Consider the following 17,389-nt stretch of genomic DNA (forward strand, 5'->3'; position numbering starts at 1 on the left):
CACTGCAGCATCCATCTGGCTTGCAATTTTTAGAAGCCATGGAGGTGTCACCAGGAAAATGGTCCAATCAGTTTTTCAATTAAATGTATTTTAAAATATTTTTAAATATTTTTATTAGGTTAAAAAACTTTGACTTTTACTTTTATCCTTTTTCTTTAAAAATTCTATAAAAATGAAAAATTTTATCTCGGGTTTAAAATATCTAATTCTACTGAAAAATATTTCACATCGGCAACGCTGTCGGGTCGGCCGACCCTTAAAAGGTAATTTGAAGTGCGCATAGTCTGCTTGCTGGTGCGCAAGCGTAGCTTACCGTGAACTCTCTCTACTTCTGTGTGTTTTAGTTAGGCGGTGATGTCCGTCTCATACTCAGTCAAAATAATAGTAACGTTGAGTGCGTGAGTTGTTTGTTCAGTCGTACATGTTGATTATTAGTAACAAACATTAACATTGTCGTGAAAACCGTGAGTAAACATGTGTGATCAAAATATCGCTTCTACTCAGAGCATTGCGGACTACCTTGCTCAGTTATTAAAGGATAGAAAACAGCTAGCAGCGTTTCCCAATGTTTTCATCCACGTAGAACGACTTCTAGACGAAGGTAAGTGCTTTAGAGCCGTTTTTCAACAGCGACCATCATTTCCCCGTGTTGCCGTTTTTATTTACCACCGATTTATCAAGTTACAAGTGATAGTACAAACATGTGATGGGGCAGTGACGTATTTGTTTGACCGGAGTTATTTGTTTTCTTACCCGGTTTAGTCCGTCCAGTTGTTACGGGTTTATCAATATTGTAAACATTTGTTTCATTATGCGTTATCTTCAAAATCAGACGTTTTGTCGAATTATTACTGTTGATACTGCTTTTGCGAATTCCTTTGCGGGGTAGGCGTGGTTTCATGCTTGAGTTGCTTCAGCATCGGAATGTACTGAATGTAGGTAACTTGGATCTTGTCATCAGCACACGGCCTGGAGAAGGCGAATCGAAAAAAATTGTTTTTAATTGTTGATAACGCACTTATTGCGATAAAATAACAATAAAACCGATCATGTACTTATTTTCCGTATTATAGACATTGAAAATGGTTTTAATAATGATTTAAATAGGTGAATAACCTTTTAAAACATTTAAATAACTGATTTTAATTATTTCATGTACCTATTATCAATATTATGTAGGTTTTAATTATTCAAGTGATAGTTGTACTAAAAATAAGGGAATGTAGTGGATTTTCTGTAGTCCAATAAAACTCACCAATGCCTGCATTTATTGTTCTAAAGCTGTTTTCTTTTGGCATAAATTTAATTTAATATTTTTGTTAAAAATTTGGGAATAAGCCACAATTTTACTTTGAAATTAAGTTTATTCTTAAAGCAAAATTTGTGGGTAAAATATAAAATATTCAACTTTTGAGATCATTTTTGCTATGAATTTACCTGACAAAAACTGCCTGCGGTTTATTTGACGTTTCTATTTCCACTTTGACAATCGTTATCAAAATACAAAACATTAATAAATTAAACAAATTTTATTTTTGTTTCTTGATAAAAAATTCTTCCAATATTTTAATTTTATCTGATACATTCATATTGACAATTCAGAGATACCTAATATATTATTTGTTTAAAATATATGACTTTAAAATAATACTGCCAATTGAGTTGCGTTTCTGGGACGACTTTATTGGAAGATAGTTCATTTGATTACATGAAATCAACTTCAACTTAAGAATATCCGTCAGAACAATTCATATCATCTAATTTGTCATTAAAAAGACAACTACTTGCAACTTGCAGTGATGAAGTAAAATCTTCTTGCTAGTGATCTCATAGTAAACCATGAGGAAAAAACCAGGAAAAGGAATATAATGTCACACTTCACACTGTATACCTTTCCTCAATGTTTTAATAGTCCAGGGCGCATCTGTTTTGAGATGGACGTTGAGAGGTGACTCAATTTTTTTTTGCAGAAATTGCTTGAAAATAACTCAAATAATAATATTTGAGTTATCCTCCCACTCAACATGGTCCGGAACATTGTTTAAATAATCAAAATGTCAAAATATGAAGGAAACATTCGATTTTTTTATTGGTTTTTTGATTATAACTTTAAAATTATTCATTTCTGAGAAAAGTTGTACTAACATAAAAGTTGCGTAATTCAATTTCCTACAATATAGAATTGGTTAATATTTTAAGAAATAGTCACCCTTGTTGCAAAATAGCAATAATTGCGAAAAAACCATACAAAAACAAGTATTCGCATTTTACGTTTTTCAACCATTTATGCTGCACTTAGGACCTTCACATTTTACCCAGAAAAACTTTATGATATAGTGAAACAACACTGTAAATTTTATTAAGATCGGCTTAATAGATTTTGCAAAATAAATTTTGCAATCCAGCTTTCGCAAAAAAAACTCATTTTTTTAAAATGTTGCAGGACTGAAAATAAAGCAGATAGCAAGTTGAATTTTTTTTGCTTATAGAAGTGTACTGTACATTTCATTTGAAATTTGCAAAATTAAAATCGATTAATTACCACGGCGTCAGAATTTTTTTTTAAAGGACCGTAGGCACTGTTCTCCATGTCTCACGGAGAACAGTGCCTACGTTCCTTCCGATGAAGGCTCCAATAAGAGCCGAAAATCGCGGTTCAAGGGACTGGACTGCACTCCGTATTCTAATTGAAAAGTAAGATTATTTTGCCTTCGCATTGCAACTGAATAAAAATGGTATACATTTTTATTTTATGTGTTTTTATTTTGCAATAAACAAATTTATTTATTTATATCGAAATGTAATAAAAATTAAAGTGTATCAATTATCAAAGGTCATTGGAATGCCCAATCAGAGCAAACTGTCCGCTAATGTTTATTTAAAAAAATTCCTGACGCCGTGGTAGTTAATCGATTTTAATTTTGCAAATTGCAAATGAAAGGTACAGTCCACTTCTATACGCAAAAAAATTTCAACTTGCTATCTGCTTTATTTTCAGTCCTGTAACATTTTGAAAAAATGATTTTTTTTTGCGAAAGCAGGATTACAAAATTTATTTTGCAAAATCTATTAAACCGATCTTAATGAAATTTACAACATTGTTTTACTGTATCATAAAGCTTTTTTGGGTGAAATATGAAGGTCCCAAGTGTAGCATAAATGGTTTGAAAAACGTAAAATGCGATTATTTGTTTTTTGTATGGTTTTTTCGCAATTATTGCTATTTTGCAACAAGGGTGACTATTTTTTTTTAATTTTTAACGAATTCTATATTGTAGGAAATTTAATTACGCCACTTTTATGTTAATAAAACTTTTCTCATAAATGAATACTTTTAAAGTTATAATCAAAAAACGAAGAAAAAAATCGACTTTTTCCTTCATTTTTTGACATTTTGATTATTTAAACAATGTTCCGGGTCTTTTTGAGAAGGATAACTCAAATATTATTATTTGAGTCATTTTCAAGCAATTTCTGCCAAAAAATTTGAGTCACCTCTCAACGTCCAAATGTACTAATATTTTTACAGATGAGCCCTGGTCTATAATCTTAAAGAAAGATACTGGATATCAGTCTCAGGTGTATAGAAAACCAACAGATATCTAAATTACAAATCAAATCACAACACAAATATTAAAAAAGGAAATCATTATACAATAGCGACAAAATTACTTGTTTCAACAAAAATTCGTTTTTAGAAGAAGAAAACTTTGTTTACGTATATCTGTTTTTTTTTTAATGATTAACCCTTTATCGTTTCTAAATCATGACTTTTCAAGAATAGACCAAATGGAACAGAACAGCTTAGAACGGGATCCTAAAACATTCACAGGAAACAATAAAACGAAAATAACAATACCCTACATAAAAGGATTATACGAAAAAGTTAGGAAATAAATTCAAAATTTCAAAACAACGAACACATTGAGATCTATTTTATCTAAAACTAAACCTAACTGTTCCGTGGTGTGGTTGAGTTGCGTGTAATAACCTTATTGTCCGCGGAAACAAATAAATGAAATTAAAATAAATGTAAAAACAACAAACTGTCTGTCAATAATATATTTATTTATTTCGGTAAAAAGAGCGTGAATATGTCTCCAAAGAGGGTTTGTTATTCTTTGCGAGTGTGGGGTTGTGACCGACCGGGGTGCCAGCTGTGACTGAACTGAACTACAAAAATTAATTTGTCATTATGTGGTTTTAAGAAGTTGACGGTTCGAATGCATTTAAACAGTGATTTATTGACATGTGGAATTTTTGTTTCCCATACATAAACTGAACAGGTCATTAAAATCTGGTTTCGTATAGATATTATGAGCCGAAAAATGTGAGTTTTAAATGGGACATATTATTTAGTTTTGATAGAAAAGTTAGTAATTAAAAATTAAAATTAGCAAAATAGTAATTGAAGCGTGTCGCCACATAACAATGAACAAGGAAGAACAAAGAATTGTATTTATAAAATACCTTGTGAATGCGAACGTTTTTATTTAGCTGAAACATCAAGACCATTAAACGATAGAATAAGTAAACATTAATCTTAAAAGTAGAGAATTTGATAGATCTACGGGAAAGTGAACAGAGATCAATGGAAAGATTCAAGTATAGTCCTGAAAGAAGCAGACTGTAAACAGAGAAAACAAGAAGCGGCTCTAATTATAAATGAAACCAATTGCGTCGCAAATTCCCCCGTCAAAATGCAATAGAGGAACTGGTTATCCATATTAAAACAGGAAATCAATAGGAAGAAGATACCATTATTACTACTATTAGTAAGTCAATAACATTCCGAGAATACATCAATTTATCTGTTAAAATAACAAACATAAAATCAGAGTTTGATGTTAATATTGAGAGTAAACTCAAAGTAGGACCAAATAGTTACCACATCGGGATAGTACCATGAGTTTCCTCATAATTTACTATGGGACCACTAACATGAGAATGTTCTTGTCATAATTTTTCAAGACAAATCATATGCTATGATTTTTTTATTAAGGATATTCTTACCTTGATTTTTTACCAAGCCGCAAAAACAAAATTTGTTTGTATGTCCAGAAATTAATATAATAAGATACGAAATGTAAGTAAATAAAACATAAAAAGCTGTCAAAATGATCAGGATTAGAAAAAAAAAATGCTTTTTCTGCTTCATATTTTATTTCGGTTTGCTCAGTAGTCTCATTTTTTCGTCTTTTTTGGCGTCTGGGGTCTAGATCTTTTAGAAAGAATTTTTATGTTACTAAAGTTTTTTCTCTCCATTGTTATTTATGTCTCTTTAACATTTTTAGGTCATAACAGACTTTTGCGTTTATCTTTCCCTCAGTGCATTTCGACTTCCTCCGCTTATTCTGTTTTCCATTTTCCTGTAGAAATCAAACAACCACGAAATTAAAACAATCTACACTTGAGATACCGCCGTAATTGTATAATCACGATTTTTTAAAATTCTTTCCATGTATAGAAAAGCTCTTCCCACGATAATTTCCATTCTTCTGGGACCAAACCCTCATTACAAAAGACAAAAACAGTATTTATTTGTTCCGTTAAATTAAACACCCGCTTAACGCGCTCGCGACCCCTCGAAAACCAAGGCCATTACAAATCCCAAATCTGTACTTATAGTCCGGTCAAAGTAGATAGAAAAGGTTTTAACCTCAGAAAAAATTCCCATAGAGTTAAAAATTGGTGCATGTCGTGTGTTCTTCTATTCTACATGTCTTAGCTCATGTGAACTTATTATGAATGTTGGTGGCATTCTAGAGGATTTATCATTGTGACTTTTCTTGGTTGCTCGTACTTCATAAGTTTGTATCACTCAACCACTGGTAGTGGTTGGTGGTCACTGGTCACCCTTGTCTTTTTTCTCGGGATTTTTAGCCTCGGATTATATAACAACTCACCGTACCTTTGGTAATAAACCTATTCGAGGAAAAAGGTAGAAAATATCTTCTTCTTCAAGTGCCGTGCTCGATTATCGAACGTTGGCTATCAAATTGGCTAAAGCAATTTTGTTAACGGCAGCTCGGAAAAGGGATGCAGAGGATCTGTATCCCTTTCTCTCAGGTTTTTAAGTCATGACGTTCTTCTTCGACCTGGCCCTCTTCTTCCGTCTACCTTGCCTTGTATTATTAAATGGAGTATATTATATCTCTCTGGGTGTCGCATAACATGGCCAAAATATTCAAGTTTTCGATTTTTAACTGTTCTGACGACTTCCGTGACTTTTCCCATCCGGTGCAAAACAACTTCGTTACGAAGTCTATCCACCCAACTTATTCGTAAGATTCTTCGGTATACCCAGATTTCAAAGGCTTCCAATTTCTTGAGAAGAGTATCTGTTAAAGTCCAACCTTCGACACCGTACAAAAGAGTAGAGAACACATAACATCTCACTAATCTAATTTTAAGATTCAAAGTAATGTTGTTTCTACATAAAAGTTTCTTTATCTTAAAGAATGCAGCTCTGGCCTTCTCTATACGTATTCTAATTTCTTTGCTCATGTCCCAGTTCTCATTTAGATTACAACCAACGCTATATTCGTATAATTTGTGCGGCGAGGCGAACCGCTTACGAGCTGTTCGTTCGTCGCTCGTCAGGAACCACGGTCTGTCGGTTGTTGGGATGAACACAAAGGATATTCGCTTCGCAGTTCAATCTAGACGGTGTACGCAGCAATATTGTCTGTTCGTGTCGTCGCATTGGGATTGTGTGAATGACTTGTTCCTAAAGAGATAAAAAACGTGAGAAACACAATGTAATCAATACTCAAATTACAAATTAAATGAATCATTTACATAAACTTCGCACAATTGTTGGTTCGTAGTTGATTCGTCGCTTTCCATGTAATGAGTTTTGTGATGAGTTCGTTGTAAATATATTTTCAACATTTCAACTAACTATACGCGAGCAGTTCGGCTAGCATATAATATGTTTATTGCCGACCTCTAAGGTGCGAATACACAGTGAGAATATCTCATCCGATTTTTATTGTCTCATGAATAAAAATATCAAGAAACATTAATTTTCAATGCGGAAATAGACTGAGATGCGTGATATACTAGAGATAATTTCGTGAGAGAATGTGTCATGAGACTTTAATTTCATAAACTAATCTCAACATGTAAACACGACACATTGCGAATTTCGCATGAAATAATTATTTCACACGCTGCACGTGAGTCAGACTGAGATAAAAGATAAAGTCTTGAGATAAAAATAAAAAATGGGTGAACCGAGTGATAAAGGGCTGTTAAAGAAAATAATGTAATGTTAACTGGATCAGAACTATGATACTGCAGTTAATAGAGTTGTATGAATCCTATTCCAATTTGTGGGACTGCAAATTGGAATGCAATTTTTATTTAATTCAGCAAATATTAAGAATTAGCGGAGGGCATTCGAAGAAAGTTTTTGTAACATTTTAGATCTTTTCGGTCCAGTTCTTTCAATAATGTTTCCATTATACTCTTATTTGATCTTTTAATCCAATTCCTCATCCAATATGTATGAGTCCTTCTGTTTCTAGTAAACGGTAAGGTAATAATAACAAACGACAGCTTTTCTTCTATCCTTTTTAGTTACCATCTTGAAAATCATTTCACAACCCACAATAATTTACCAATGAAAGAATGGTTCAATTGCGTAAAACAAAAATATATCAATCCCGTATTATTTACCAGTAAATGGTAGTTTATTTATCAACAACTAAAACAACTTTAGTTAAGTATGGTAAACCAATTTTTGTTTGTATCTTTCAAGTTGCAGATTGTTTATAATAGTGTGGAAACAGTGCCTGTCAGAGACATCTTGTCTCATGTGAGAGTAATCTAAAGTCGCATAAACTCAGGTGTTTCACAGAAATATCTCATATTCTGTGTAAACATAGTGTACATACATTATTTCCCGGACACTTGTTCAATATCTTCATTTTTTATCTGGATCCTTGTTATAACTTTACCCCTCTTACTGATAACCATGGTTTTTGTTTTCTTATGTTTATTGTTAAACCAAACTGTTCCCCAGTATCATTTAGTTTTCTATTTAAACGCCATATATAAGGTATTTTCATTAAAATTTTGATTTATTCCCATTAATTATTGTATATAATGTATAGATAATTGTAAATGCTGCCTTCTTTTGATTTTTTCTGAAAAATTGTCGAGGAAAAGTAGCTTCCAAGTTAACGTATTCGAAATAATCCATAAACCATGATAGACAGATTGTGTATGCGAATTATTTCTAGCGCAAATACTGTTTTGACTGGACTATCGTTCCGCTAGACGATGGAACACACTTGATTTCTCACCCCTGTCGAAAAGAACTTACTTTCACAGCAACAGGTATTCCACCAAACGCGTTTAACAGGCGGATCATAATATGAATATGTGAGTGTGTGCGTACAGGTAGAATTTCATTCGGGCGAGATAACGGAGAGGTATTTTGATAGCTAGATTCCGTGACCAATGATACTATTATATTAGTCAATATCGAAAATATCTATAGGAGGAATAGATTAGATTGCTACCAGATTGATTATTGGGTTGGTTATATTATGAATACAGTCATTTTTTCGAGAATGCCTGATTTTAGAGACAAATCCTGAAACAGGTTGATTTTTATTTTACGGATGGATGATTTTTTTTTAATGAGAATAGGGGACGTGTTTTAGCTCATTTGAAAGGGTATTCAATTCTCTATTCAGTAAGATAAACATTATACTTATTTATACAGTGTAAACAAAAACATATATAATTTTTGAATTGCTTATATATCTTGAGTGCTACTATAGTATGCGGTCTACCTGTAGTCCTGTCGCCAGTGGGGGTACAACGGCCTCCTTAATTCAGATGGACTTACCCAAGTTTTTTTTATGTATTTTGACCCGTAGAACACGAATTTTTTGGGTAACAGTCGATCCGGATGTCGATAAGATTATTATAAACAAAGAACTTGAGGAATCACATACCAGCGATTTTTCGCAAAACAAAATACTGTTGTATTTTTTTTTGTCATTCTAAGCAAAAAATGTTTTTATAAGTTTTTTCGTAGGATGCATAGTTTTCGACATAAACGCGGTTGAACTTTCAAAAAATCGAAAAATTGCAATTTTTGAACCCGAATAACTTTTGATTGAAAAATACAATATCAATTCTGCTTCCCGCATTTGAAAGTCCAAGTCAAATTCTATTGGTTTTTATTACTTTCATTGCTCAAAATTAATTTTTTTATTGTTAAACAAAGCTCTAAACACACAGTGATTGAGTGATGTTTTCAATGCATTTCCCATTTGAAATAGAACGAGTAGGCGCGCATACACACAATTTCTACGTATATTACGTACATTAAAACGCATGCACTGGGCACGGGAAACACTATGTTTTTATGGCTTTCTTTAACAAATAAAAACTTAATTTTTATCAATGCAAATAATCAAAACCGAAAGAATTTGACTTGAACTTTCAAATGCAGTAAGCAGAGTTGCTATTTTATTTTTTAATCAAAAGTTATTCGGGTTCAAAAATTGCACTTTTTCGATTTTTTGAAAGTTCAACCGCGTTTATCTCTAAAACTATGCATCCTACGAAAAAACTTGTAAGGCCATTTTTTGCTGAGAATCACCCAAAAAATACAAAAAAATATTTTGTTTTGCGAAAAATCGCTGTTATGTAATTCCTCAAGTTCTTTGTTTATAACAAACTTATCGACATCCGGATCAACTGTTACCCAAAAAATTCGTGTTCTACTGGTCAAAATACATAAAAAAAAACTTGGGTAAGTCCATCTGAAATAAGAAGGCCGTTGTACCCCCCTGGCGACAGGACTACTGTGCATATATATTATAATTTGAAGAATAGGCAAATTTATGGCTTATTCCCAACTAAAATAGTAAATTGACATGACAAAGTATTAATTTGTATACTGTAAAATTAAAATGTATACATACTGTATCTGTATACCTGTGCGGCTAAACAGAAGGGTTTGCACACAATAATTAAAATCTTTACAAAAGAATAAGCCACAAAATTGGCTTATTCTCGTATTATATTAAAATAGTAAATTGACATTACTGTCTAAAATTAGAATAATAATTGTTCTGATTTATGCGTTTTATTCACGTTATATAGTTTTTTTTGCCGGCACTGTAATATAATACAGGTTATACTCCGCATCTCTCGGTAGACCGCAAGCTATAGCAGAAACGTGACGGTAAACCGCACACTACAGTGGCACCATAATTTATTTAGTACAAAATACATTTTACTGCTGATAGAAAAGAGAAAAACATGTTTATTTGAGTAATTAAAATTTGGTTTTGGCTTGAATTAAATGCTCAAATTGCCTCCCACCTGCCTCTTAGCAGTAAATGAAGCGAGGATGACAATCTTCTTGAACGTTATGACTGATTTCTGCAGTTATATTAGGCATTTTCAATTTAATTATATTTTTTAAATCTTGTAAATGTTGTGGTCAATCGATGTTAAGTAACCCCTTAGAAAAAAGTCAAGTGGTGAAAAATCTGGAGATCTTGGGGAGAATCCAATACCCGCAGTTTTGCCGATTTACTGTTTCATGTAAACAAAAGGTTGCTTTATCCGAAAAAAGGATTTGGCGAATGAAGCGTGAATTTTGATTACATAAATTTTGTATTAAGTATGTATTCGCAAAACTGCATTTCGCGATCTCGATCATCCTCATTGATGTCCTGGACATTATAAATTTTATACGGATGATATTTATCTATTTTTAGTACACGTAACAAGACCTTTTAGAAACGTTCATTTAATTCAAAATGGCCTAAACTTTGACTTCATAACTTTTACCCTGAGTCCACAGAATTGTAAAAAGAAGATTGGTTAATTGGATTGGTAGAGAAATTAACGAAGAAGGGCTATAAAGAACAAAGAGCTTCAACAATTTGTAAAGTTACATTCACCAAAATTTAATAAATTAATATGTTGTAGATAGTATAGTGTAGATGAAGAAGTAGCAAAAGCAAAGAACATGGAATTACGGTATTCGATATAAACCTCCTGCTATGCTGTTCATGCCACAATCTCATAACTGTTAAATAATCCAAATTAGCGAAATCCCCGCTACGATATTGAATTTATTTATTCAACGACTCCTTGAGCTAGCAAATCTCAACAAATGACATCATCCAATTGATATGAAGTTCTAAAAATGGCTGGTGATACATTGTAGCAATATAACTAATAAATCTAATCACATAAACATATAGTTGGAGGTTTTGCTTTACCTATTGACATAAGTGTATTTACCATACGACTGAAATTATTATAGTCTGGGTTTTTGTACACAACTATTATACACCTTCAAACAAACATTACCAAGAGCTCCAGATTTAATGGTTTCATTGCAGAACTTGCAGCCCGTTCTGTAGAATAAAATCAACCACCCAAAATCTCAGAATTCTCAGATTCTGCCTCAAAAATGTGGCGAAAACGCACAGAAATTACAAACAATGCAAAAGCTTCAGAATTACTGAATGTCTTAAAATCAAAGAAGATGGACTACTTATAACGACCTCAAAATAATCGAATTTATAGGTACTATAAGCAGCGAGATAAAGAACGTGTTAACGAACAGCTGTTACAGGAAATTGAAATTAGACGTGGGGTGAGACAGGGATGCGTATTGTGGCCATTTCTTTTTAACCCTTAAGTACTAACACTCCGTCTCTCAGACGGCATCGCTTGTCGAAAGTGGGATATTTCCCTTCCTAGAAAATTTTGAAGGTCACCCGTTTATGACTTTTCAAGTTGGGTTGTTCTTTAGTAGTATTGAATTCGGCAATTTGCTGCAGGTTTTTATTCGAAAGATAATTAGGCTTAAAGTGTGATTTCCGTCTAATAGACGGGGTGTTAGTGTTTATGCCCAGTTCGTCATTACACATAATGTGCCCCAGTTCGTAAAAAAACATCAAATAAGGGAATAAACACCCTGACGAAACTCTTTTGAAACGGTTTGATGAGGTAGAAGACGACATAAGCGAAGTGGAATCAGTTTGTGATGAAAATGTTGTCACTGACTACCATTGCTACACTGTACTAACTATAGTACCTGTCAGTTTTTTTTTGTTTTAACATTTTTTAAAAACCTTTTTATTTTCATTTTTCTTACTCTTTGTTTAACTAGATCATAAATTTTTATTAAGATTCTTTAATTTGTTTAATTTTTATTACACTTTTTTTTCAGGAGTAAAAAGGTACACAAACAATCCTTCCATTCTTGTTATAATGTTTTTTATTTTAATAAATACAGAAAAACTAGATTAATTACTGTGTTTGTTAGATAATCGATACTTTCAGTAAGTCATGAGATACTTTTTTGCATTAAAATATTTAACAAAAACAAAAATTACCACTAAAATGTTAAACCCGTCTGTCAGGCGGTTAGTTAGTGTTTACGCCATTGAAATAAGATGTTAGTACTTAAGGGTTAATGCATACTCGGAAGAGATCCTGAAAAAAGCTCTTGAGGATGAAAGAGCTAGAATAAAGGTAAATAGAAAAGAAAACGGTCTAACAATGAACGCCAAGAAGACAAAATTTATGGGAATATGGAAAACTCAAAAAAATAACGAGAATCTTCTAATAAAATAGAACGAGTTGATAAATCTTCATATCTTTTAATAATGACTAACTCCATACATGATTACTTCCAGGAAATCAAAGTAGAAATGGCAAAGAGCAAATTTCAACGAAATAATAGACGGAGAGCTAGAGCCGAAAAATCATCGTCATAAGTAATATAGAGTTTTTCCTGTGAAATGTGTCCATTGAATATTGACAATTATGACCCCTTTCAGGCTGACACCTCAGTGGATACAGGAAGTAGCAATAATGGATGAAAGGGGAAAGTTAGTGCAGTTATTAAAGGTTTTCACCTCCTATTTTGTTAAACGTTAAACTTATATCGATTTGCATGAAAATTGGTGACTATTTAGAGCATACCTTAAGAAACAAAACTGATTTGGTGCCACCTCGCACTTTTACCCTGGTGGTGGATACCACCCCTTCCTGGGGTTGAAAACTATTTTATTAAAATTAACCCCACAAATCGATAGAGGGATGAATTCTAAGTAAACTTTGTTGTATTATGTTATTAAAATAAATCAATACTTTTCGAGTTATTAAAGATTAAAGATTTGTCTATTTAAGAGCACATGCGTAAGTTACGGATGATAAAAAGTACATACTATTAATTAATTGTGCATGTGCTCTTAAACAGAAAAATCTTTTATCTTTAATAACTCAAAAAGTATTGATTTATTTTAATAACATGATATAACAAATTTTACTTAACATTTGTCCCTCTATCTCTATCGATTTGTTCGGTTATTTTTAATAAAATAGTTTCCACCCCCCAGAAGGGGTGGTATCCGCCCCCAGGGTAAAAGTGCAAGTTGGCACCAAATCAGTTTTATTTCTTGAGGTATGCTCTAACAAGTAACTAGTCACCAATTTTCATGCAAATCGATGGAGGTTTAACAAAATAGGAGGTGAACACCTTTAATGACTACACTAACTTTCCCCTTTCATCCTTTATTGCTACTTCCTGTATCCACTGAGGTGTCAGCCTGAAAGGGGTCATAATTATCAATATACAATAGACACATTTCACATGCCAAACTCCATATTACTTGTGACGATGATTTTTCGGCTCTAGCTCTTAGACTAGGGGAAGAGTGCTCTGCACAATGGATTTAAAATTAGAGCTAAGAGTTAGGTGGCGAGGCGTTAGGTTTTCTCGACTTTATTTTATGGAATGGAAGCTGGGACATTAAACGAGGCACCAATGAAAAAACTAGAATCATTCGAGTTGTAGGTGCATAGAAGAATTCTGAAAATATCGTGGACAGAACAAGACACAAAGAGGTTTTGAGAAGGATGAATAAAGAAATGGAAATCTTGATTACAATCAAATCAAGAAAATTGGGAGTATAACGTACATATTACACGTGAAGAGAGATACAACTTGCTCCAACTGCAGGGAAAGATGCAAGGAAAGAGAAGCATAGAGAGACGTAGAATATCATAGCTACACAACCTCAGAGAATGGTACGGATGTACATCAAATTAACTTTCCAGAGCAACCGTCTCCAGAGTCCGAATAGTTATGATGATGGCTGATCTCCGTCGTGGAGATGGCACTTGAATAAGAAGAAGAATTAGAGGTGACTGGAATACTAGATGTTATGGTATGGTACATCGGGGCAGGGCCCACGATCTCTACGGCGCGGCGGGTCCATTGTATCACCCCTACCTTACGGATCAGGTCCACAAGAACCTCGTCTCCTGCGTTTCTGGGGCCCAGGCTGCACCGGGCTCTCATGTCTACCAGAATCAGCAGAGTCTACCAATCTGAGCTCCTCCTGCCGATGCCACCCCGAACGTCTAATCATTCTGGCCTCTACTAGATGTAATGTAGTAGAGGTGTATGTAGTGTATGTAGAAACAGCAATGTAGTTTTCCCTTGTATAATTCCTGTAAAATCGACCTTACGCCGAAATCTCAATATGTATTTGTTTACATTTACATATTTTAACCAGATCTGCCTACTACTTATAATTTTATCTACTATCAATGTCGACTTGACAATGTGTCTACTATGTTAGCAACAATCCTCTATTTGTATTATTTATTATTAACAGAAAACCTACAAGTATCTTCCTATAAACATCTTATGAATTACTTAGTTATGTACATTACAAAATGCAAAGGAGTGGCTTTTGTGCTGGTGCGACGATACTTTGATTAATTGTTTTTAATTGTGTATAATTGTCGTGAACTTTCGTGCGGGAGCTCGACGCTACGCATTGCCGATCTTCTGGCAGATATTGAAAGTCAAGTTTAATGTCAAGCGTGGATTGTTAATTAAATATCAAATTTTTCAAACGGTGCTCACCACAATTGTAGAATTTATTAACGGGCTTTTTAAATAACACAGCACCTTTCACTTGAACGCATACAATAAACAAGGCGAGAAAAATATTCCCATGAGATATTTTGGCATAATCACCAAGTACACTGCGGTGCAAAAAATCTATCCACTAAAAATTTGGTCATTTTTGAAGTTTCGAAATTCCTAAACCTGTTGTTCGATTTAAGCATTCATTGACAATATCGCTGTAATAATATTGTTGCTAGACAGTCAAACTCTCATTGTATACTGAGTGTACGAATCAAACTGTGTTTTTTTCTCAAAGTTCGCATCACCTTGTGGACTATTCTAGCACTTATAAAATACTGAAATTAAAACCTAACTATAGCCTCAGGTTTTCTTAACATTTTGTCTTTCGATGCATTCGCTTATGTTGGATAATAAAAAAGTTAGGTACCTACTTTAATAACTGGCCATGTTCGTCATCAGTACAGGGTTTTTTTGAAAAAAGTGCGGCAAACTTTAAGGGGTAATTTTACACATGAAAATAATGACAGTTTGCTTAATAATCATATGTCCGCAAACGCTTTGTTTCCGAGGTACGGGATGTTCAATATTTTTTTACAAACTGACAATTTATTTATTGCTTTAAAACCAGTTGAAATATGCAAATCAAATTTGGTGGGTTTTAAGACGTAGTTATTGCACATTTTTTGACATACAATTAAGAATTTTATATTAACCATTGGCGTGCGTACGGGTAATATTATGGGTCATAATACCTAACTTTTTCATTATCTAATATAAGCGAATGAATCGAAAGACAAAATGTTAGAAAACCTTAGAAAACCAAACTTTGAGAAAAAGGCACAGTTTGATTCGTACACCCGGTATATCGACGGGTTTTTGACAAAACATCGTAAGCATCAATTTTCCGAAAATGGGATTTTTATCTTAACTGGTTCCTTACGATAGTTTACAGCTAATTCAAAATTATTTTGCCCATAATAACATCCTAAGTGTCTAAAATTGAATTTAATTTTTATCGTAACCACCGCATTTCAAGCTCATTTTGTGCCTTTGGTATCGTAAACGGCAAGGTAGTACCGACAGATTATAGTAAGCGCCATAAATCTTGTCGGTTACGTTTGCATGTTTTGCCGCTTACGATAAGATTCAATGACCAAAATGACCGTTAGGAGGATTACTCAGTGTTATCTTAAATGTGTTAAACTCAGTCAGTGCAAATTTTTTATTTCGCTAGAACAATTTAAAACGAAAATAGTGGTAGTTTTGATCATTTCTCTTATTCAATAGATGCGGTAAGTTTTTAACACTTGTTTTTATGGTTTATTGTCTTTTTAATAGAATTTTAAGTCTAATTTACTAATTTGGTAATGACATAACCTATGTTTTTTAGTTGTTCTTATGCAAATATCATAAATATTATATTTGCAACAAAAATATGTCAACTTGTAGTAAGTTCACTGAACCCTGAAACAACTGTCAATATAGAACGAACATTGAAACATAGTTTTTTTATTAACAATTTTCGATATTGATAAAGCTGCTTTAGCCTTGAAGAAGATTCATATTTTTTTACATACCTCGTATGAAATTAATAAAATTTAATATCTGATAGTTTTTTTTAAACTGATAATAAAAAGTTATCAATAGGTTCCAAGTTATGCAGACATACTGTATAAGAGATCAAAAAAGCTTGTTATTAAATGTATTTTAGGTAAGTTGTACAGAAAAAGGTTTTGATGACTTTGTACAAACAGTTTTTTAACTGATATTTTTGGGTTATTGTATTACATTTTTTTTATCTTTCTTAATTTTTTCAAAAAGAAGTTGTTTATCTCATGTCTAAAGCAAAATAGTTTAGTGCATTTTAAAGATTACATCTTAAGCTTTAAAAACACCTATAAAAATTTTAATATCTGTTCAAACTTGAGTAATACCCTCTGGTGGTAGTAATTCTGTAAAACTACGAAGTTCTCAAAGATTACATTTTTTGGGACGTCGTACCATTTGAATTAAGTTTTTGAGATTTTTTTAATAGTACATCATTTAGTACAGTGTTACAGATTATTATACGTATTAAATTTTATTTTTCTTTGTCGATTTTTATTATTAATAATATTTTTTCTGTTAAGATACTTACGTTATTTATGAATATTCATTTATAGATTGATACCTTGAAACTATCGTATGTTTATTTTAAGCGACAAGCTTCAACTAAAATTTACACAGACAAGGTCTGACAAAGTATCGTATGTTACATAATTTAATAAAATAATGTTATATTACAGTTTTTTTTTTCTTAAATTATTATTTTTTTATGTACTAATTTATCACAGTTTCAAAATTTTAATTATATTAACCAAAGAGTCGGTAGAAGAATAAGTCGTCTCCTGTAAAATGTGCGTTTTGTCGGTTACGATGTTTTGTCAAAAACACATCGATATGTCTAGC

General features: G+C 32.7%; 1 protein-coding gene across 2 annotated transcripts in view; it reads left to right on the forward strand.

Moving 5' to 3' along the window:
* The first annotated feature begins 320 nt into the window (after positions 1 to 320).
* The window catches only part of LOC126884774 (protein held out wings), a 383,705-nt gene continuing 366,636 nt past the window's right edge, over positions 321 to 17,389 (forward strand). For both annotated transcript variants that reach the window (XM_050650997.1, XM_050650998.1), the window contains exon 1: positions 321 to 601. In XM_050650997.1, the coding sequence (XP_050506954.1) occupies positions 475 to 601 (127 nt within the window). In that variant the 5' untranslated portion in view covers positions 321 to 474. The remainder of the gene's footprint in view (positions 602 to 17,389) is intronic.

Source organism: Diabrotica virgifera, chromosome 5 (genome assembly GCF_917563875.1).
Source record: "Diabrotica virgifera virgifera chromosome 5, PGI_DIABVI_V3a".
In the NCBI taxonomy this organism is placed as follows: domain Eukaryota; kingdom Metazoa; phylum Arthropoda; class Insecta; order Coleoptera; family Chrysomelidae; genus Diabrotica; species Diabrotica virgifera.